General features: G+C 41.1%; 3 protein-coding genes and 1 long non-coding RNA gene across 6 annotated transcripts in view; 2 read left to right on the top strand and 2 right to left on the bottom strand.

Moving 5' to 3' along the window:
• Nucleotides 1–188: 188 nt before the first annotated feature.
• On the bottom strand, nucleotides 189–2,385 carry LOC148400794 (interferon regulatory factor 1-like). The gene is made up of 7 exons (XM_088372214.1): nucleotides 2,134–2,385; nucleotides 1,774–1,873; nucleotides 1,209–1,379; nucleotides 957–1,100; nucleotides 817–890; nucleotides 521–614; nucleotides 189–389 (listed from the first exon to the last, which is right to left on the bottom strand). The coding sequence occupies exons 1-7, from the start codon at nucleotides 2,221–2,223 to the stop codon at nucleotides 244–246; spliced, it is 819 nt and encodes a 272-aa protein (XP_088228340.1). The 5' UTR covers nucleotides 2,224–2,385; the 3' UTR covers nucleotides 189–243.
• LOC148400792 (uncharacterized) lies at nucleotides 301–8,541 on the top strand. The gene is made up of 3 exons (XR_015857786.1): nucleotides 301–674; nucleotides 790–906; nucleotides 2,147–8,541. It is a non-coding gene; the product is annotated as an uncharacterized LOC148400792 (long non-coding RNA).
• On the bottom strand, nucleotides 2,996–8,240 carry LOC148400793 (uncharacterized). Of its 2 annotated transcripts, none has more exons than XM_088372208.1 (9): nucleotides 7,991–8,240; nucleotides 7,258–7,366; nucleotides 7,022–7,170; nucleotides 6,743–6,888; nucleotides 6,496–6,673; nucleotides 6,265–6,358; nucleotides 6,115–6,190; nucleotides 5,941–6,014; nucleotides 2,996–5,630 (listed from the first exon to the last, which is right to left on the bottom strand). In XM_088372208.1, the coding sequence occupies exons 1-9, from the start codon at nucleotides 8,046–8,048 to the stop codon at nucleotides 3,260–3,262; spliced, it is 3,255 nt and encodes a 1,084-aa protein (XP_088228334.1). In that variant the 5' UTR covers nucleotides 8,049–8,240; the 3' UTR covers nucleotides 2,996–3,259. The 2 variants fall into 2 exon arrangements, with proteins under 2 accessions (XP_088228334.1, XP_088228335.1); XM_088372209.1 differs by having other exon boundaries at nucleotides 7,264–7,366.
• Nucleotides 8,542–8,819: 278 nt separating the features above from the next.
• Nucleotides 8,820–22,647, top strand: part of smyd3 (SET and MYND domain containing 3) — a 31,436-nt gene continuing 17,608 nt past the window's right edge. For both annotated transcript variants that reach the window (XM_088372212.1, XM_088372213.1), the window contains exons 1-5: nucleotides 8,820–9,026; nucleotides 15,407–15,470; nucleotides 15,541–15,648; nucleotides 16,120–16,177; nucleotides 16,253–16,395. In XM_088372212.1, coding sequence (XP_088228338.1) covers nucleotides 8,866–9,026; nucleotides 15,407–15,470; nucleotides 15,541–15,648; nucleotides 16,120–16,177; nucleotides 16,253–16,395 — 534 coding nt within the window. In that variant the 5' untranslated portion in view covers nucleotides 8,820–8,865. The remainder of the gene's footprint in view (nucleotides 9,027–15,406; nucleotides 15,471–15,540; nucleotides 15,649–16,119; nucleotides 16,178–16,252; nucleotides 16,396–22,647) is intronic.

The raw sequence follows: 22,647 nt of genomic DNA, 5'->3' as shown, positions 1-22,647 counted from the left end.
TAAAAATTTGAGATTTTTTTATGTTTGTGACAATGGTGTGCAGAACCATTTTCATTGAACATATTTTTTTTTTCCTAATGGTCCTAATAATGTGAAATGAGATCTTTTCCTTTTGTTGCTGCAGGGAGTCACTGACGTGAGTATGAAGCACTTAAGCATAAAGAAGTTACATGAGCTTAATGCGTGGCTTGGAACAAGATCTTTCATCTTTTATTTCAGTGACGTTGCAGAAATAAAAAGTCATCAGGTATGTGACATGCACACACAGACACATTGTTCCTGATGTTGCCACTCTGGGAGGCTCTGCTGATATAACAACCGATCTGACGCCCCCAAAACTTCATTGCCGTTGTCTATGTGCAGGGAGAGGAAGGTGTCATCAACTGGACCTAAGTCAACAGCAAATTTGAATCAGAAGTGTTTCCTGAAAATTTCCATAAATGTAGGGCTTTTTTCTATAACCTATTATTTAAATCACTTTTTAACAATTAGAATAAATTGTAAGTTCCCTAGTACATACAGTGCCAGTGGTCCCACAGTGAGTAAGCCTTCCATCCTCTCTGAGCACAAGTGTGGTGGCACGCCTCAGCAGTGCTGCTGCTGTGACCAATCAGCTGCAGAAAAACACAAAATAGATCATCCATTGAGGAGACACCCATCATCCAAAATATTAGGTACACTTTCACATCTGTAACACCAGTTCTGACTTCACAAAGATTCCAATGCTCATTTTGCAAGTGTTGATTTAGCAATTTGTTGATTGATGTGACCCGGAACTATTTCTAATAGTGTGATCTTCTCATGTCGCTACATAACCTTTTGATGGTCAGGAGGATCCTCTCGTGATACCTTGGATGCGTCCTCCTCCTTCATGGTCTCCAATGACGTGTCTGCATAGTGACAACAGTAAGGCAAGTCCTAAATTTCTCAATCATTTGAAGCTACAAAAGGCTCACTCTGTATATTAGTGACGCTGAGTGATGCGTCATGTGTGCTTGAAGTGCCGCTTGGAGGTTGCCATGGGAGTGGCAAAACCTCAACTGATGTAATCCCTCTGACACTTTGCTGCTTTTTGAGGCGCTGACTTGGCATCCTGAGGCCTAAAGGGAGTGGAGGGACTGTTTGTGACTAATTACTTGCTTCAAAAGTACTATTTTGTTAGACAAATATCTTCATCATAGGCGTAACGCATAGTTTGTTGCATTCACCTCGGTTGCGAGGGGGGCCAGGGAGCATCTTGTAGACTTTGTAGGCGTCGCAGCCTCTCTTGTTGCTGCGCTCACGTAGCTCAAATACATCAGGGAGAGAGTTGAGGGCACAGCGGAAGTTGGCTTTCCAAGTCTTTGGGTCTGCTTTGTGTTGGCCTGGACGGTATCGACCTGCAGTTGAGCACGTCCTGTTTGGCTTCAATTTATTTTTTTAAGTTTATCCATCCAGCAGACGTTTTGGGCTTCGTGTAGGTGTTCCTAATGGTTTGTCTTGTAAAGAAAATCATGCTGACAGTGCAATATGATCGCCTTCAGTTCACGTTAATGGCGACCAGGCCATTAGCGATGCAGCCAATTGCACATGAGCAAAGCGTGACAGAGGATCCGCTTCCTCCATATGGAGCAAAAAAAAATAATTTGTTTCTCAAATTGAAATGAAGAACGATTTGTCAGGCTAAAAAAAATGGATGGTTTTAGGGCAACATGTATATTCTTGAGCTTTTTTTATTTAGACTTTTACACTGAAGGTGACTAATTACACATGAAAGAAGTTAATGTGCCGTACCAGTGTGCTCGGCCCAACTCCTGAAGAGAGTGGCGTCGTGGTCGATACTCCAGCCGTGACGAGCTGCGTGTTTCCACGGGATTTGGAAAACTCGCTCTGACTTGAAAAAAAGAAAAAAAAAAAGCATCCATACTTCAATACTATAAAATGTACTGTGGCCTTGACATTTGAGAAATTGTATACGTTAAAGATTCATGTTAAGATTGTGAATGTATGACTTAGTTTCATAATAATATATTTTCTTTTCCATCTGAATCTTGTAAAACTGCAAAATTAAAATTTTATTTGATTGCGCAGGTGTAACAGATGTTATTGTCCCGAGTGTACGTTGTGTAGACGTAGCTTCTGAATATGATGTACCTTGTCGATCCAGCAGACTCCTGGATACTTCCCAGACTCAATCTGCTCCTCCAGCCACATCCTCAGTCTCAGGCGGCCAGCTGCTTGCATCTTCAGTCCAAACTTCAGGTTTGTTAAGAAGCTTTGTGTGGACGGACGCTATAGGTGTCACCAAGCCCTTGTCAGTTTTGGGAGGCTTGCAAAAATAAAGGCTCCGCGTCAATTCACCTCTAATCGGCCAATCGGAGGCCTTCTCAGCCTCTCACAGGCAATCTTTGCTCCTTAACTGTCTCCTCAAGTTACAGGTAGGGTAGGGCTTCGTGGCCTTAAAATAAAATATCCGCTTTCTCTCCGCAAATATATGATTAAAGAATTTGGACAAATGACAACATTCCAATATTTTTTTTTTTGCAAGCATTAGCTCATCTACTACTTCTTAAGAGAAATATCTTTTTTCAAAACATAATAAATAGTGATAAAATTGCTACCTTTAATAAAAAATGCTTTTTTAACTTGGTAAAGCATTATTGATACCATGCGAGTATTGGATTTCATTAGATTCAACAAATGTACCTAATGAAGTGTCCAACAATTGTTTATTGCTGCGTTACTTCTCCTTCAGAAGCTCTGCAGTAAAATTAGTTTTAGTAGTTCAATTTCAAGCATCAGCGAAAATGATTAATGCACTGATGCGTTTGCATTATTCATTTATTTTCACAAACATGACTCTTCTGTTGCAGAGAAAAAATGAGGAAGTGATTGCACAATCTTGGTTGTGGATGAGGTGTGGCCTATTGCTCACTCTTCACTTCGACAAACAATCATTCTGTAGCATCAGTCTCCCTCCCTCCCTTGCTCGAATCCCAAGAAGGTGACGACAGTATTTTTCTCCAAATTTGTGCAACTTTATTGGCAGATTTGTACTGCACAATAATAGCAACAACATATACAAAAACATATTTTAATGATGTTGATTACATTAAGTCCAACCAAACGACAGAAGCAATGCCTAACTTTTTCCTCTCCCAGGGAGGTTCTAATTTCGACATTTAGCGAACAAGCATTCTTAAGGAACAACCCATTTCATTTTAGTATAGAAATACACAAGACCTCATTTGACAAAGTAATGACGGCATTTAGTTCCACACTATATCATTTTGTAGCCGCTCTCTGTGATAATATCATTGCTCAGGTCAGTCGAGATTATTGGCAAAAAAGGCATTTGGGGCTCAGGGAGGTGTTGGTGACCGTGTTCAGTCGACGCTGCTGGTTCTGGGCCTGAGGGGCCTCCGGGCATTACAGGTAGAGACATCTCAAAAGCCGTCTCCGAGTCTTTTTTCTTGATACCTTTATGTTCCGAGAACTTATCACACGGCTTCGGCGAGGACTGAATGACTTTGTAGTGGTCATCCATTAAAAGCCTGTCTTGTAAGCTTTCAGGTGTGCAGTCGTCGCCTTTAGAGGCATCTTTGATCGCCCGGTCGTCTTTTATGCCGCTTCTTTGGCCTGCAGGAGTTACATCAGGCTGCTTTGTTAAGCCCCGAAACACTTGGTAGTTGTCTTCTACTGGAAGATTGTCTTGTAAATTGGCAGGAATATACGAGCAGCATTGAACCTCTTTTAATGGAGTTTCTAAAACATCCTCTTTTTCACCACCCTTTGGCTCTCCAACTTTATTATCAAAGTTTTGCCTTAATCCATGAAAGGCTTGATAGTTATCATCTATGGGAACGTTCAGATTTGCGACTACAGGGATGCAGGTGATGCTTTTCGTGACTTCTTCCAATGAGTCTTGTAAAGATTTCTCTGAATCTTTGTTTTCATTGCCCTGCTTCCCGTGACTATCTGGGAGCTGCCTTAAACCTCGACAAACTTGGTAGTTGTCATCCACTGGGACAATGCCTTGAAGGTTTACAGTAGAATCTTTGAAAGTATTTTCTACATCCTTCACCAGGTTCTCCTTTTCAACACTTTTCCTTTCTCCAACCTGATCATCCCTGAAACCACGAAAATCTTTGTAGTTATCATCCACAGGAAAGCTGGGGGTTGATTTTGTCGGGGTGTATGTTTTGCTTAGACAAACACCTTCAAAAGAATTTTCTGAGGTCTTCTTCAAGTCTTCTTTGCTGCCACTGCTCGGCTGTCCAAACTGACTATCAGCGAGCTCTCTCACACCACGAAACACTTGGTAGTTGTCATCTACTGGAAAACTGCAGTTTGAGCTTGGTGAGACGCAGGTATGGCCTTGTTTGTCACCTTCTACAGATTTTTCTAAAACTTTGTCTTGGTTTTGTTTCCCACTTTTCTTCTCTTCGAACTGGCTTTGAGGAAGTGCTCTTAAATCCTGAAACATGAGGTGGTTGCCATCAACAAGACAAGGAAAGCTATTAGGTGTGCAGGTATCAATTTTTGTGACATTTTCTAAGGACTCGTGTTGTTTTCCAATAGTTTTCAGCGCTCCAATTTGCCCATCAGAGAGAAAAGGTAAACCATGGAATGCTTCGTTGCTGTCAGTCAGACAGAGCTTTGAGCTTAAGGGTGTGCCGTCTTTATTGGTATCTTCCAAGCAATTTTCTAAAACCTGATCCAAGTCTTGATTTTTATCATTGTTCTGCCCTTCAAACCGACTATCAGAGAGCTCCCTTAAACTTTGAAATGCTTGGTAGTTGTCATCGACCAGAAAACTGTGATTAGACTGCGCTGGGAAACAGGTATCGCCTTTAATGGAATCTTCTGAGAATTTTTCCCAAGCCTTGTTTAAGTCTTGTTTTTTAACGCTTTTCTGGTCTTCCAAATGACTATCAGAGAGCTTGCTTAAGCCCTGAACGGCTTGGTAGTTATCATCTACTGGAAAAGTGCTTTGTAAGCTTGCAGGTAGGCAGAGGAGATCTTTGGTGGCATCCGCCCCTTTGTTGCAAGCCTGACTAAACATTACTTGGCAGTGCTCATGTCCTGCTACCATTCTGGATTCAACATCTCCAGAGAGGCTTGTGTTGCTGCAGCTGAGGGATGGATCTGAGTTCTCACCGATTGAAAACCTTCCAGAGTCTCTGTTAGCTTGGTGAGACGTGGCGGTCCGTGTGTAGGAAGACACTGTGGTCAGGAACATGTTTTCTTCACAAGCTGATCCTTGATTGTCATCACAGGTCGTCCCGGCGCCTCTGCCTTGGTATCCAGAATCGCACAGCATTTCAGACTGAGCATGACTCTTCAAAGGGTCAGCTGTTACCTGAACTGGACAGCTAGGCTCGACAAAGGAGTAGGATATTGGATTTTCCAATCCAGAAAGTTGCTTGCTCGGACTTGGGAGAGCAGCTTTGCTGGACTCTTTCAGAAGATGGTCTGTTGAAGCTGCTACTGGGACGATGTTCATCAAGGCTTTGCTGAGCGCCCCTTGAACACCCGCAATGATGTCTACAGCATCCGTTAAAGCGTAAGTGAGAGAAGGCTGGCCGCTACTGAAGCCACTACTTTGAAGGAGACTCTCGGTGCTGCTGTCCATTAGGGAGCCCTTTGACCTGCAACAGAACAACCCGTTACCTGAAACACCCGTCAACTTCACAAGAAATTAAAGCTATGAGGAAGTCATATCAAGTGTAAACCTTAAGGATTTCAAGCAAATCCCAAGTAACTGGCAAAACTCAAGTAGGTCAAATCGAGCCCCTACAAGGTTTCAATGCCATCTTTTTCAGTCTTTGGAACTTGTGCCTTCAGACCACCTTTAAGACTGTTAAGACTGTTCTTAAGACTTTCTGAACTATTTCTGCCATATCAAACCAAGAAACCTTTGAATCTTTAGAAGGTTGTCCTGAAACATTTGTCACTAACCATGGTTTGAGGTTACCCGGGTTAAGGGTCTCCACAGAAATTGATGAGATGATGGGGGGCATAGGCTTTAAAATCTGCAGCAAGGAAAGAAATGACATAAATCTGCATCAACCTTTCGACCCTTCAAAATAAAACCTAATGAAGACAAAGATGGAGCCACATCAAGTATCTCACCTCTTCCTTAGTCGGATGTATTTTGAGAAGTTTGGAATTTTGATCGCTGACTGAGTCCCAATACTTGGCTTTACACCTACACAGGAGGACACGGATCAAGCTCTGCAATGCATCTTATGGCGGAGAAAAGTAAAAAGCTTTGCGGCTTACTTCACGTAGCAGACGTACGCCGCACTGGTGATTGTAACGGCGAGCAGACTGAGGCTGATGATCAGAATCAGTCGGAGGCTCTTACGTGACGCTGCTGTTATAGTCAAAAAGTACAATATCAAATGAACTGAGCATGACAGATCCATTTGGGGATTCTGACACTTGCAGACCCCAAAATTCTGAACAGTTGTGAATATTTCTCTATTCTGGCTGAACTGAGCCAGGACTTACGAGTTGTAAATTCATACTCCTCGCTGCGGTCGCTCGGCTTGCTCTCCCAAGGTAGCGAATTCTGAACTGTGACAACATAGGTTGTACTTGGCTCCAAGTTTGCACGAAGTATTTCAGTGGTAAAACACAAGTCGCACTCTGGCTTCTCCACCTGTGGTGCTTGTAATACTTCGGACATCTGGTAAGTGAAAACAAGGTTACCCACACACACCCACACATATATGAGCAATGGAGCACTTTTCCTTACCTCTTGCGTTTCTCCTTTTTTGCGGTAATACAGGTGTGTGTGTAATATTTCTCTTATATGGCGTTTGTTGATGTTTGTCCTCCAAATGACTTCAAAAATCCCGTTGGTCACATTTACTGCAACGATGGTTGGAGTTTGGGGTTTGACTGCGGAGGAACAGGGATGGAGAAAAAATATAATATTATATTATTTCAAGTTTATATACATATATATATATATATATACATACTATATACACACACACACACACACATATATATGGGGATGTGTTGAACTCACAGCTGTATTTCACGCTTATGTTTTTGGATTCCACATATTTGCCATCTTTATGGACAAATGCCACGTGATTTTCATCGAGGACAAGAATCATACGGATGGAGCAGCAGCATTTTCCGCTTGCACAACCCACGGGAAGACAGTAGCGCTCACTGTGGAAAACAAAATAAAAATAAATTATTATTGTTAATAGCAAATTACTATTATTATTTTTTTTTCTGATTGCCAACAGGACTTACCCATACCCATCTAGGCTCCTCAGAGTCACATTGTAGTCAGTGCAGTTTGGAGCGTCAAAGTGACAAGACATCAAATCGTTATAGTCATTGATGCAATCGAGATTGAGTCCTGTTGCAGTGGATTGACAACAAAAACGTATTATTGCATTGTTAATAGACCTGTATGACCAAATTAAAAAAAAAAGGTTAGTAAATTTCAAGTGTATGCTGCAATTGTGTAACAACTGCCTGATGACATGATTGTTTGAATCTGAACTTGGATTTAAAAAAAAAACCTCTCTCATATCTTTGTACAAAGGTCAAACATGTATGTCATTTATTTACTTGACAAAACATATTACAGTTAATCTACATACTGTACATTTTGTATTGTTGCTATGTTGCATGTTAAAATCGCCATAACCGATGTCAACATTGACAGCATGTTATTTATGTCCACGTGACGTAGGCGTTACAATCGAGTGTCATGTCAACGTTACATGTTACGATTTACATTCCCTCTACATACTACATGTTACTTATATGTACCTGCTGCAGTCATGATACGCTGTTGACATTAGTCAGTACTTTTGTTAAAGACTGTAAAAATATGTGACAGTTCAGTACATGTTATACAGTAGTCTAACTATATAGTACATTATCGACACGAGGCAGTAACAAGTATATACTATACATACTACAATCATGTTACAATTTATAACTAGTTATGTCAACATGTTGTCAGAGGACGTACCAGAGAGAGCTGCTGAAGTGGCGATGTTTCCTAAAATAACAAGGACGACGACAAACATCCTGGGGGAAAAAAAGACGGAGGTTTATTCTCTTTTAGCCCAAGCAGCCCAGTTTGATTCCGTACGAGCAGAACACTTCAATTATTGACGATTGGTATCATGTAATTCAATTCGAGTAATGGTGCAGGAATTGCCGCAGTCTGTAGAGCGCAGACTTCCTCATTTGGGAAAGTCTTACTGGAATTGCGTGCGTTGATTCCTGTGAAGTGACACTCCCATTTCCTCCTAACTACAACGAATTTGGATGCAATCCATGCGCTCATCAACATGATTTTTGAGACTGGTTTCTTTTAATAAAACATTGTTTATTTTCGTGGTTGCAGAGTGATGGTCAGTGGCGTGTGTCTTGATGATTAAACATGAGCACAAGTTATAATAATGATAATAATAATAATGCAACTATTATTATTTCATTCTCATACCCACTGCGTGTTCCCGTGACTCACTGTTCAAAGTTCCCCGTTCATAGATAAACTTTGAAAACAACTTTCTTTTTTTTTTTTTTTGCTAAATCTTTCTGGGGTGCAATACTTAACACAATTGTTACGCTGGATGGATTGATCAAAAACGACATTGCTTTTTAATGTAACTGTTTTTAAATAATGTTTTACTCTGTTGTTTTGTTTCTTTTCTGTCCTCCCAAAATACAAGAAATTGTACCATTATTTCTAAATTTTATGAAAGTAGAATAAATGTATCGCTCGCAGTACTTTTTGTTTGGAGCATAGCTGAACACGAGAAGCAACTTGAAATGGAACGATGACGCAACGACGCAGCGAGTGTGCGTACGTAAACCCCACGCGATTTTCCAAACATTATGGCGCCCATGTTGCAACGGTTTGTCAGTCCGGGCAAAGGCAACGGCTTGCGTGCGACAACTGCAATCAAATCTGGAAAGTTGCTTTTCTCTTCCGAGCCTTTGGCAAGCTGCGTGTCGGCTAAAGTCGCCAAAGATGTGTGCCATCGCTGCTTCGCGAGGTAAGACGTTCGATTTTGATTTTAGCAGCCCATGCAGACACTTCCTGCATCTGCAGTTTGTGGCCCCTAGATGGCGTTGTAACTTCACTTATCATTTAAAGGCAGTCTGCAGCTTCAATTGTTGGAACCATAGAGAAGTTATCCTGATGAAAAATACAAGTTTACGCCACAAGAGGGCGCCTTTGAGAAAAGTTAAATACACATACACGTGATTACAAGGCTCAACATTAATTCATTTACTCAATGTTAAATAAAAATGTCATCTTCTCAAATCTTAAGATAGAGTAAAAACAATAAAAATCAATAATAGTTTGCACCTTCACTGAATTCCTTTATTATGGATGCATGTGTGTGTGTATGTTGGTCAAGAGATTTTCATATCATTGTGTTAGTGACTAAGTGGCACAAATATCTGCCTGCACGGGGAAGACAGTCGTTCATTGATTTAATATTTGTAATCGTGAGAGATGTGTAAACTTGAGCTACTGACACCAAACAGCTGTAGAAGGAACACACACTGGTGCACACATAGCTGAAGGCAAGGATTGGCATTATAGAAGAGGAGCGTTTGTTGTTCCGTTTTCACTAAACCATCATTAACCTCACAGCATGACATCATTATGTGTGTGCACAATTATTTGTGATTGTGTCTCAATGACTCACTGACAGAAAGATACGTGTCGTGTCGTGTGTGTGTGTGTTTGCACGTGCACTAATTGTGCAGGTGGAAGTGTGGAGCATCAAAGCTACAGTTAATTACAGGCCTTGAAGGCCTGAATGTAAAGTAATGAGTGATGAGTACTGAGAAATATCACACACACACACACCCACACACCCACACACACACACACACACACACACACACACACACACACACACACACGCACACACTAGATGGATGGCCAGAGCTCAAGGTCGAATGTTAGAGTTTTGATCAGCGTGATGAGGAGGGGTCATCTTGGGAATAAGGACAGGAAGTGGTTTTGAGTTTGATTGCTCCAATTGCAAAGGTCAGTATAAGGTACCATTAATGAGCAAGAGTACCATTAATAGTTTACCATGCAGTGTCATGACTGTTTTAGCACAATAATGTAACATGGCTTTTTATCTTCCTTATCTGCTTCTGTAATATTTGTTGCATACTCCAATACTCCCAAAAAAAAAAAAAAAAAAAGACACTAGCATAGCACCTTTTTTTGTCAGCAGAAACTGGCTCATTTTCAGGATTTTTAATTGCTGGCAACATTAGATCTTTTGAGCCGCGTTTTGAAAAGCGAGGCGCAGGAACGCTAATGCAGCGATGCACCACTAACCGTCTGTCAACTACGATGAATTATATTCATTATATTAACATTAACACATCTTTTTTCTATATTACTCAGATAAATATTATTTAACACTTAACATTTTCTGCATCCATTTTGTGCACACGATTTAGTGTATTTGATTGACTTCCTTAATCATGTGATGTGCATCCTATCTGCCCCCCTCTATCTTGCTTACCCCCCCCCCCCCCCCCCCCCCCCCCAATAAAGGCATGGGTGCAGTGCTACACGATGCATACAGATTGCGGCGTTAGGTGCACACTTTCGTCGAGCTAACAGTAAAAGATGAGAGGAGGGATATCACGCAAGTTAGCACTTCCCCTTCCCCACCCCCCCGGTGTCCCTCGTCGCCTCGTCTCGTCTCGATTTATTCTCCCATCTGCTTCTGCTTCTGGCTTCCCTCGCTCTTTAGCTGCCTTCGCTCCTCATATTCCTCCCACTTGTCTGTCCATCATTCGCATGCAGTTTACCCAGTTTCTACTCTGTTTCTTTAACAAAAGCCTATTCTTCATGGAGATTGTTTATCTTCTGCTTTTTACAACTTGTCTTGCCTCTTGCAGTTTCACACACAGACACACACAAACGCACACTCACGCACTGCATATCAGTACACTGAACTGTGAAGTCACGGTTCGCCCTTCACAATTTCACCAATTGGCACTTTTTCCTGTGGCTTGTGTCTCCAGCTATTTGCTGGAAAATCTATTTGTGGCTCTTGTGTTCTTTCTATAGCATGCTCAGATGCCACACAATGATGCCAAAGCTCTGGCTTAAAGAAAAATAGTAATTGGTGTCAAGGTAGGGTCCGTGGCAGGGCTCGGTTCCGAAATCCTGTTTTTACATTACATAATCTTTATCAATCCCACAATGGGGAAATGTGGGCCTTATCTGAATTTCCAAGAATGTCGTTAATATTGTGTTCTATTCTGAACTAGAGGAAGTCGTTGCAGTTAAGTCTGTTGTGGTAAAGCCACGCACTGACGAACATAAACTATTTTTGCATCAAAGGCTTATTCAATGAAGTGTCCCTCAGGGTAAATACAATCCATTCCTCCTGTTTGACAGCTTCTCGTAGAAAATGTAATATGATGTAGTAACAAGAAATATAATGGCAAACGACTGAAGTGCCTGGCCGAGCGGTCTAAGGCGCTCTGTTAAAATCAGTCAAGTTATCGTGTTGGAATAAAAAAAGACACAATCTGGATGCGCTTCTTCTTACTTCTTAATGCATTACAGAGATCTTGGATCACGAGATGCAATGCTTGAAATCAAGTGATTCAATCTTCTGATGTGATCAGGGCATACGTAAGGACTTAAAAACATACCTTACAGCTAATAAACACGGAGAGTGGGGGGAATCACATTTTCTGAAGGTTAGGTCTTTAAGTGCATGTGTGTGCGTTTGCATTAAGCTGTCTTTGCGTCATTACGATATAACACAACCCCATATGAATTCCCTCAGGTGTTAGTGAATCATCTTCCAAACAGCTATTAAGAACTCAGCAAGATTGCTCTCAATGCCACACATCTGGCGTCTTTTTCTTCACTGAAACGACACACACACACACACACACACACACACACACACACACACACACACATGGAGTCAATTTTAATGATGTAGTACTTTAGAGTGAGAGGATATCCAAAAGCCTTTATCTCATCATACGCGCAGGTACAATGAAATTGAAATTTATTATGGTGCAACCAGAACCGGAATCCATTCACAGACCAGATCCTCCAAAATTTATCATTGTTTTATGACTTGGCTTTACTGAAGTATTCGCCTCGTGTGCATTTATTGTCATATTTAAAGTTAAGACTGTAAAAAAATTAGATTTTTTAACAATAGTCGCAAATGGTGTGTGTTGGCCCACAAATACTGGATGGTAGGATTCATGAATTAACTTATGTTTGTATCTAATGAACATGTATTATATGGCTGTCGTGTGAGTGAAAGTCGCAGCATGATGCAGAAAATCCACCCAAGCGCAATCGGACACCTCAGAAAAAAACACCACACAAATTAATAATCTAAAACACGCGCATGCAAAAAAGGCTTTCACGGCTTTTACCTTACTGCGCTCGGTACTGTGGGGAAATTAATTACCATGCAGCATGCACATACATAACACACTAGCGCTAATTAAGCGTCTGATAGGATGAACTTTAAAAAAAAAAAAAAAAAACATGTACTCTTTAGTGCCCGCTTTTAAGCACTTGCACATTCATGCCGAAACTGAATGTCCATCCCATTTGTTATTCTCGTGCTTTTTTTTCCAGCCCCCACCCCCCAGCAACTTGTTTAATTTTTTCTTAGCTCTTTTAATTTTGTATTAAATTTCTAGTTGACTAATTGTTTCACTCTACATCTTGAAGACTGAAAGGAAGATGACGAGGCAGGCTGATGATGGTTGACTTTATAATTCAGTGTTGGTAATGAAAGCCATTTAATGTTATTCATGAGTTTTCATAGCGTGCCAGCGTTTCAACCTTGGACCTGCCATGCACGAGACGTCAACTTCACAGGGCATCTGAAGAGGATAGCACCAGGGGGAGAAAGGAGGGAATTGAAGTGAGGGAAAAAAAAAAAGATTAAAAGGGAGCACGTTGAGAGGGAGCTTAATGAAGGAAAAATGGCTGAAGGTGAGAGCGATGCACACCATTAGAAATGATTACTGGCTTTGGATAGAAATATGAAGTGATGCTCATCAGTTTATTTTTTTAGTAGTCTGTTGTATTTGTCTTCCTGTTTTTGCTTCAGTTGTGCTTATTTATACAAGCAGTCTGTTCCTAAATGCTGGTCAGCCTCTTATTTGTTAAGCTTTTACGCTCAGTTGGATGATTATTTTTTTTTTTAGATCTTAGAAGAGAGCTGTAATGTTTTTTATTTCTAGTAAAAACCAACAAAAAAATTAAAAGAAAAATACAATTCAATAAATGTAAAAAGAAATTCTGTCCTCAGTGTTTCAATGTTTAAATATTTAATTACGAAATGGCAAGTTGGAAACGTTATAAACTACTCATCTTTACTGGTAGAGCTGATCCACTTGGACTAATTGGAATCATCAATGAATGGATGTACAGTAATCGTCAATTCTGCCTTTGTTGCTAGGTTACACCTTTATCTCCCTTTAATCACGTTTAACATGGGCGAATCATTGATTTTCCTCCTCGTTAAACGTGAGTGGCACCTCCTCGGCTTTTGTTCTCGCTGCGGTGTCGATTCGTGCTGACACAGCACATTTCCCTTCCCTCGGTGCAACGTGACTGTCGATGGGGTCAGACCTTTCTCTGAGGAGAGTGCTTGCTTTGGTGGAACATATTTGAGGATTATTCTACATGTGGTTAGTTTCCCACATTGTCTGGAGTGTTTGGAGAAACCTTTCCCCAAATAAGGTTGTGGTCAACATCAGTCTTCCTGATGGTGGGATTTCCTGCCGCCCGCAGCAATTTGTGATATGACTGGACGTTAAGTGTGTAACTTAAGCTAAGTGGCTTCGCTGAAGTTAAGCAGAGCGCCGCAGAGTTTGGCTCTGGCTCGCCTCTCTATCTGTTGTTATTATTGCCCCCGTGTCTCACGCTGCCGTTTTGGCTTTCTTCGACCGTGGGTGGCTTCTGTCTCTGCACGACAAGAATAGCTGTGTTTTCAGTACCAACCTTCACCCTAGCTGAGGCCTATAAAATTGGAGATTGGAAAGGGAGGACAGGAGGAGATGGATGGAGGATGGTGATAAGTGACATTCTGTGGGGGCAGAAAATGCTGCTATTTTAGTTCCTTTTTTATAGACTCTGGGGGCCAAATGCGGCGCCCGAGTCGAGTCCCACACTGATAGGCCCATGTAGGAAATACTAGTCATGTGACTAATACTGGCATAGAAGAATGAAGCATGTTTTCCTATTATATTGTCGTTTAGACCATATGCTGTATGATAAGCCTTCACTTCAAAATATGGATTTGGTTCAAGCATACAAGACTCAGACAAGTTGTCATTCATTGTCCCCCCCCCCGATCATTTAATTAATGTGCTACTGTTTGGTTTACAACACAAAGATAACAAAAACAAATGAAAATTGATAATTCCCCTTTAATATTCTATTCCAGAGACAAATAATGTAATGCTAGTAATGAACCTGTATTTTGTTCTTTTATCATTTTATCTGCGAGGCGACCGTACTGGATTTGTTGTTGCAAGAGCAACCAAACAAATAGCGTTTCTCATATTGCTGCACTTTGCCAGCTTTGTTATCTCTCTGTGGTGCCTCCATAAATCTGAAAACCCGCAAAAAAGCCACAAGGAAAGAAACACACATTTTTGCACAGCAGAGTTTTAGTGCAATTTTGTAAGCATTGTTTTTAATGCTTTTTTTTTTTTTTTAAACTCAATGGACATTTTGTTTTTAGATGTTGCGTTGTTTGTAAGCATATCTGTGTCGGTCTGTACTGTAGCTACATCTTACTGCAGCCTTCACACAACTCTACAAGTCAATCCTATTCCTGACACTTTGTATGACTCAGACAGTGTGCGCCAGTGTGTGTGTGTGCTTTTGAACGATTCTTTTCCCCAGTGTCTCTGTACTTGGCCCAAGGGAGTGGACAAAAACCGCACTGCTCTGGATTGTTATCAGACTAACAAGCATCCTGGAAAGGCCGGCAATAAAAACACATAAAAATAAGCATCAGAGTGGAGTGAGGTGGAAGTGCTTATCTCATAGATTGCTTTTAAGATTCAAATCTGAAAGATGGCTTGGTAGATAACAGGGTGATGTTATGAACATTTTGTAGGAAATGGCCAAAAGTTAGCGGGCACAATAAGCTCTGCCAAATACAAAGATGAAGTAAAATGTGAGTGATGATACGTTTGAGTCTTGAAAACCCTCTCAGGGAACACAATGTGATCAAAATGAATTGAGCGTGGATGTGTATACAACCAACGGGAAGTCTATCATCACTGTATATAATAATTATATATCTATTTTTTCTAATCACTGTTGTGCTCATCTCGGAGCTCAGTCGACTATAATTAGTGTATTATGTCTCTTTCTCATGTCAAGGCATGAGACCTTGTTACGGTGCTCCCAGTGCAAGATGGCTCGCTACTGCAACATCACCTGTCAGGTATATAAGACTCGTGTGTGCGTGAACATGTGCTCTCTGGAGTGTTTGTCGAAATTCTTCTACCACACAGAAACAAGCATGGTCTGACCATAAGAGGGAGTGCAAATGTCTGCGGAGCATCCTTCCCAGAATCCCTACCGACTCCGTCCGACTGGCTGCAAGACTCATTTTTGCTTTGGTACGCACACCTCTGGAATTATTTATTATATTATATTATATTATATTATATTATATTATATTATATTATATTATATTATATTATATTATATTATATTATATTATATTATATTATATTATATTATATTATATTATATTATATTATATTATATTATATTATTGTTGGTCTTTAAAATTAAATTAAAGGAGCATCACCACGGCTGTGCTGATCCCGGTAATATTTTGTATACTAGTTTTGTTTTAATGGACCTCCCTAACAGATGGACGACTCTGTCAGAGGTGATCATTTTCATTTAGTTTGCAGTTCATTTCGCCGCTGTTGGCTGCTTTGTTGCTGTCATGTTTGCACTTCAACAGGCGACTCGAATGGGCCCATCTGTTCGTATAACAAAAAGATCGTCCTGGGTAAAATGAAAATGGGAATATTCGGATACTGCGAAAATAAAACTGCTTTCTAACTCTTATCTTTTAGATGAATCCAGCAAAGACCGCCAGTGAGGAGCTCTACTCTTTCTACGAACATGAATCACGTATGTGTTCCCTAAAACGTGCAAATTGTCTCTGTCGGACACACCACCAATCAACGGAATTGTGTGTGTATGTAGACCTGAGCTCCATGTCCGAGCAGAAGAAACAAGGTCTGTCTCAGCTGGCATCCATGCTCGAGATGTACCTACAACAGGAAGTGCCTGAACTGACTCCGGAAATGACATCGGCCCTGCCGCAGCCCCTTGACTTGATCGCTAAGGTGAGCTAAAGGCACGATGAGTTGTTAGCTTCTGTGCAGCTCACAACTCCCTTGTTTAGTGCAACTCCCTTGTAGAAGCACTAAACAAGCCCAGTGAGAACCGCAACAGGCAACTGTTTATTGTCTTTAGTGTTCCCTACTGAGCTTGGCTTGCACACCAACATATGTCCACGATCATGCTTGCATCTGCCATTGGATCCCTCCGCGTGTTTGTGCGTGTCTGCTTATTCCCGGCACAACCTGGGGTCTTTCCTCACTGGAATTCAAACCACATTTCATTACATGTACAAGGACGTGTTTGTGTGGCTCTGCTCAATCATCGGCAAACATGCGCGACTCTAACATTTTTACGACCGCGGGGCCATTGTAATCAACACGAGACTGTTGTACCTTCGAAATGCTCGGATGCACACGAATAATTTAAAAATTGAAAGCAGCCAGGTGAATTCAAGTGTTAGCATGAAAGCGGCGAAACGGGCAACAGGCTGCTGCAAGCTCCATGGTCTGGCTGTTCAACACTTAGAGCAATATACATTACAATTTTAATAGCTGCACGTGTTCAATTGAATACATTTTTGTTAATGTGTGAAGTAAAGCTCACAGAGCTGTCGCCGACAATATATTTGCAGCGTGTAGCCTCAACAACAAGGCATAGATTTCTACATCCTTCCCTAATTGATTGAATATCATGGAGCTTGACGGTGAACGTGCGTTTGCATAATATCTCGGGTGAGATATGGAGTTATTGTGGATTGTGACGGCAGGAAAATACGTTGATTAAATGCGTTTCAAGATTCCGATGGGAACTGTGCCGTATTTGGTGGAAAGGGAGGTGAGGAGTGAACGGCACTGTTTAGAGAGAGAGGATGAATAATGTGCAAGGACAAGAAATGGCAGAGCTATTCAAAGAGCAGGAAACCATGTCTCACAACTGGAAATGTAAAAAAAAATAATAAGAGGCCTGATATCCTGCTGGTGGTGGCAATTTTTCAACCATTTCTTACAGAAGATGAAAAATATTTCTGATGATCATTTCAAGGATGAGGTTTTATTCCCCAACATTACATGTAGGGTAAGAGTTATGATCTCGAATAGCAGGCACTAACTTGCATGGCCTTTGACAAAAGATCTAAAATAATTTAGCGAGGCTAAACAGTGGACATGAGACATCAGTTAGTGGTTGAAATGTTTTCACCAAAATATATCAACACAACATTCTCAGTTTTCTTTTCATGGTGAGTGAATTCAAATGTTTACATGAAGTGCTCATGGGAAGAGTTGTTTTTACCCGTACGGCCACTTTATTAGGGAATTGTAGGCGTAGAGGACTGCAGCCTTGCTTGTTGTTTGGAAAAACACCCAGGCAGATTGTTTCCCGTATTTAAAAGAGGGTTTTGGTGACCACGGAACATTTGGCAGATCACCACAAGCGCAAAATGATTCACTTTCAATTAGTCTAATTGTCTGAGTCACTTATCTGATGTCTACCCAAGTAAATATGCTTTTTAACTACGTGGGACACACTGACGACTGAATGTCCAAAAACGGCAACCACAAAAATCGGTTGCAAGGCATCGCAAAGTATCACAAGGGATGATCCAAGCATCGAGGGTTAGTTTTGTAATTCAATTTTAATTCATTTAATTAATTAGTTGTGCAACTACTTTTCTATGCTGAAGTCTGTCCGACCATTCAGGTAAGAGGCAGGGTCCATCTTGAACTTTTTTGTTTTCCTCAACATGTCAGTTGTGTCATGCTCAGAGAGGCCTTACGGAACTCCTGCCAGCATTTGCAAATATTCTTTTTGCCTCTGCTTCCATGTGTATCCCCATGTGGAGAACCACCACACGCTGATGTTTGCTGGCCAGTCGTACAAATCCCACCAAGTCTCTTAGCCCCCATTGATGGGTTTATCTCTCCGAGCCTCCGCGCTCTATAATCCTATTACTAAAGCTGTGAACTTTCTGCTGGTGCTGTTAGTTCAGTAACACACTCGTATTAGACTCGCAGTGTGTACAGTGTGTATGTGGAGTCGTATGCATTGTTGTGTTAAGTGTTTAAGGCTATTAATAGGCCCTTTAAGGCTATTAATGTCACCATGCCTCTTATTTCTCAGCATGGAGAGAAGAGCGAGTCCAAATCCTCTTTTCAGGAGTTTAGTTTTCAGTAGTAATTGCAACAATCACCACTAGATGGCAGATGTGTCTTAGTTCATACGCTCGGTCTTAAACTCTCTCATAGTACGTGGTTAGCCTATTCATTCATTCATTCATTCATTCATTCATTCATTCATTCATTCATTCATTCATTCATTCATTCATTCATTTATAATTCTAGGCATATAGTTTGCTTCCAACCCTTTGTTGGATTAATGGATCTTGTATACATGCATTCAAAATGTATAATCGAAAAAAGAAATATCTTAAGCTGTCCATATTTAAAATCCTCTGTGACCCCCCCCTAGTAGCACTGATGAGAAATTGTGGGCCATCATTTAAGTTGCCCTTCCCCGATCAAAGTTGTACAAACAAACCTATCCACACTTTAGCGACAAACATTGATCAAAGCCTTTGGCTCATTGATTGTAGCTGTAACAAATGTTTAAATCTTGGCTGAGGTCGTAGTGCCCTTGCATATGCGGCTTTCCTGACTCTCTGGCACGACTCATTACTTTTCTGTTGCGCACTCTGACAGGCTGGCGCAGCGACTGTTCTTTACGATTGCTGATCTGCATATGCAGGACCGCTCTGTGCACCGTCCATACCCATGTCTCCCATCAAATATGGATGGAGCCTGTATTTTTCCGCAGCGCAGATTGCGGAGCTATCGCTGAAAGCCGCGTCTCGTCCTTTCCAGATAGTTAATTGTAGTGGCTGGCACAGCGCTGTAGAATTAAGTCATTAACCGACACATGCCAACACTGACACACATCTACACAGGTAGTTTGGTGATAAAGTGCCAACGATGAGATGAATTAACTTCGTATGTGTGGTTACCATAGCAACTGCCCAAAAAACAATTACCTCAGGGACATTTACACGAGCTGTTTCAAATGCCATGTTTATAGTCTCGCTGTGATCCGTAATGTGCTAAGAGGGACTTGTAAATGGTGTTTGGCCACCGGATCGATCTGTTGAAGAGGAAGTCTGCTGATTATTACTTTATTTTATCCTGCCTTCCAAGTGCATCCCCTTCAATATCAATTCTCATTCCTTTCTTGTTAGTCCTCACAGCACACCTTTTGGATATGCGGTAACAAACGAGGAGTTTGATATTGTATACTTGAACTATTCACTGAGCTTAATCATGCAGGTCGTTACAGTGAGTAATGTATAACTGTCAGGGTTTTGTACCATAAAAATCATTCTTTATGCTAATGGACGCCGTCTCACCAATGGTCGTATATTGCATCTCAAACACACTCTTGACGTGAAGAATGGAGTAATACAACTGCATCGTTACTGCATTTTGTAATCCCAGAAGAGTAATGAGGCAGAGTGATTCGCTTTTGTGTGTTGGATGTTGGCAATGTGTGTGTGTATTTGTTGGACAAACTGCAATAAGCATTGACAGATGAGATTTGACTGAAGAATCTTTTATTGCTTCCCTTAAGCTACGTCCCCTCATGTGACATCTCTGTGTACTTGGAGTGTACAGGTTTCTATGTTCATGATTGAATTGCACATTTTTGTGTATGAATGAGGTGTTTCGAAAAAGTTCCAGGATTGGTGTCGCGAAAGATATACTTCCGTGTGAATTAAGGGGCTCATCACTAAGTCCTCTTTTGACAACTTGGGCGACATCAAGATGACTGTGACGACAGAGCTGTGGAGGCTCCCGGAGTAAAATCCTTCTCGTAGTGCATGAAGGTGTGGCTGAGAAAGCTAGGAAAGTACGTTCGGCACTAGCGGCAATACCGCATTGCTCGTGCAGCTCGCATGTCTCCACATAAAATCAGCTCACATATAAACGACTCCTAAGCAGCTCCTCCGTGTCGTCTTCTCTTTGTCTGCTTGCCGCAGCCTTTCCGTCCGACCATCATTTACCCACGTCACTGACACGCCATCATTTCCTTTCTCCAGGCGGGGCCGAGAGTCGGGATGCTGCGGTCACATCTCTGACAAAGACCGATGGGAGAATGAGAAAAAGCGATTTGTACAAAATCTCGTACAATGTCGTTGATGTCTAGTTTTGACGGTTAAAATCTGTAGTGTGACAAAAGTGATCAGTGCTAGTCACACTTTGGCTTTCAAGTCCAAATAATAACAACCGGAGGAGTTGCTGCTGATTCATTATCAATCCATTAACATTTAGTTATGGTTAAAATAGTTTATTAATATTGTTTAAAAGCTGGAACGTCATTTTCTGCTTTGAAGGACCACTTGTATTTTTTTTTCCAAAATACACTACCTGCGCTGAGTCAACCCAAAATTAAAAATAGGAGATATCAAATCAGTTTACGTAGGTTCTTTGGGTGCGTCTACCGCAAAATGCCAGGCATTGTTAATAGAAGTTTATTCATGATCTTATCAACAAGGGCTTTCTAACATGTCTTAAAAACATCCAATCCCTGTTTTCGCTGTTGTAAGCAAAGACGGCGAAACTGCATGCACAGCACAGGTAGGTCGAAGTTCACATTCACATACTCACACATTCCCTCGGGTAAGCAGCATCTTCCCAGCTAATTCTGCGTTCTCGTCTTAAAGCTTGTGCACATCTTGGTGTGGGCGTGATTCACTCTGCCGACAGATGTGGAGTTGATCTGCGAGTGTGACTTAGTGTTTGTGCGGAGGAGTAATTTATTCCCTTCACAAGTATTTGCTAGCTGTTGAGCTCTGAAATAGAATGCAGACACTCGAACCCGACAAATAGGAAAGTTGTCATCATTCTCTAAACAAGAACTGCAAGTCATGTTCAGCTTTATTAATTACTTTTTTAAAATGCATTTATTTATAATTATTATTATTTCTGTTTTATGAAGAGCGTCACCGGTACGGTGTCACACTGTTTACCACGTCCGCCCCACAGTTCAGAGGTGCAGTGTTCGATTCCAGTTCCAACATTCCTAGGTGGAGTTTGCATGTTCTGTCTTCCCTTTCTGTTCCTTTTGTTGCACAGATGTTACAATTCCCTGTAGCTATTGTCTTGCTCGACCCTTTAATGCCGCCACAGCACTTCCTGACCCAAAATTGTACCCAGAAAGTTATTTAGTTAGTTTTAGTTTGTTCGGTCCCAGCTAGTGTCTAGACTCATGTGTCAGTGTGTGAACTTATTACAGTAATCCCCGTGTGAATATGTTAGCGCTCATCCTTATCTCGTGAACATTTCCTCGGCTTTGCCATTGTCCCTAATTAGCTCAGGCTTTACGTAATCGCTCACACTCATAGCCACACGCACGGCGGATTAGTGCTTGTCCATCATCAATTAAGTCAGACAACATAACTGGAAGGGATTTACAGATGGACTGCGTGCGGTCTTACAAAGAAGGAGTGAAGGTGAGACAAAGAGAAGTTTCAGGAAAAAAAGAGTAGGAGTGAATCTGGATGTCATTCCAAAGTTCTGCAAAGTCATTTTCATCAGCAATATGCCAGGCTTGATTCTCCTGCGTTGTTGTGTTGTGTTTGGCAGCGTCGTTTCACTTAATGGGCAGATTTTGACTCCAGCTGCCACATTCACTCTCTCTCGTCTCATTTTGTCCTCCCACGGACTTTATCTGCATATGCTTTCTCTTGCTGCAGCATTTGCATTGATTACTGTTTTGCACTTGTTTGGATAGATTGGAAACACGGATACAAGCTGATATAATACAAAATGCAAATGTTTGCTATTATGTCTGATTTCCTTAATGTTCTCCAAAGGAAAGTGTCAAAAAGCGATTTCTTAGCTACATTGTGCTTACCCATACAACTCAGGTAAACAAACAGTTATGACGCTGCTTTTTATCAAGGATGCAAAACAGTTTTACAATCATGAAAACAAAGACTAAATACATTTTGTGAAGCTCAAGAGCCTTTAAAGCAAATCACTTAACTTTTTTTTTTCTCAAAAGTAATACTTTGTAAACTTTTCACCGTTGGCACTCAACTGACATGAGTATTTTATTGACAGCTACTCTTCTACATATTCATTATTGTAGTTCACGAGGATTGTTGAATAGCACACCCTTAAAAGCCTACTTTACTTGTTTTGAATCGAATCCCCAGCCTTTACTGAGGTCTCCACTTGACTGAGTGGGATTTTAAATTTTTCTCA

This window comes from Syngnathus floridae, chromosome 3 (genome assembly GCF_059516105.1).
Source record: "Syngnathus floridae isolate MCC-2025c chromosome 3, RoL_Sflo_1.0, whole genome shotgun sequence".
Classification (NCBI taxonomy): Eukaryota; Metazoa; Chordata; class Actinopteri; order Syngnathiformes; family Syngnathidae; genus Syngnathus; species Syngnathus floridae.
The sequence above is the reverse complement of the archived record's forward strand: the minus strand, read 5'-3'. Positions and strand labels throughout refer to the sequence as shown.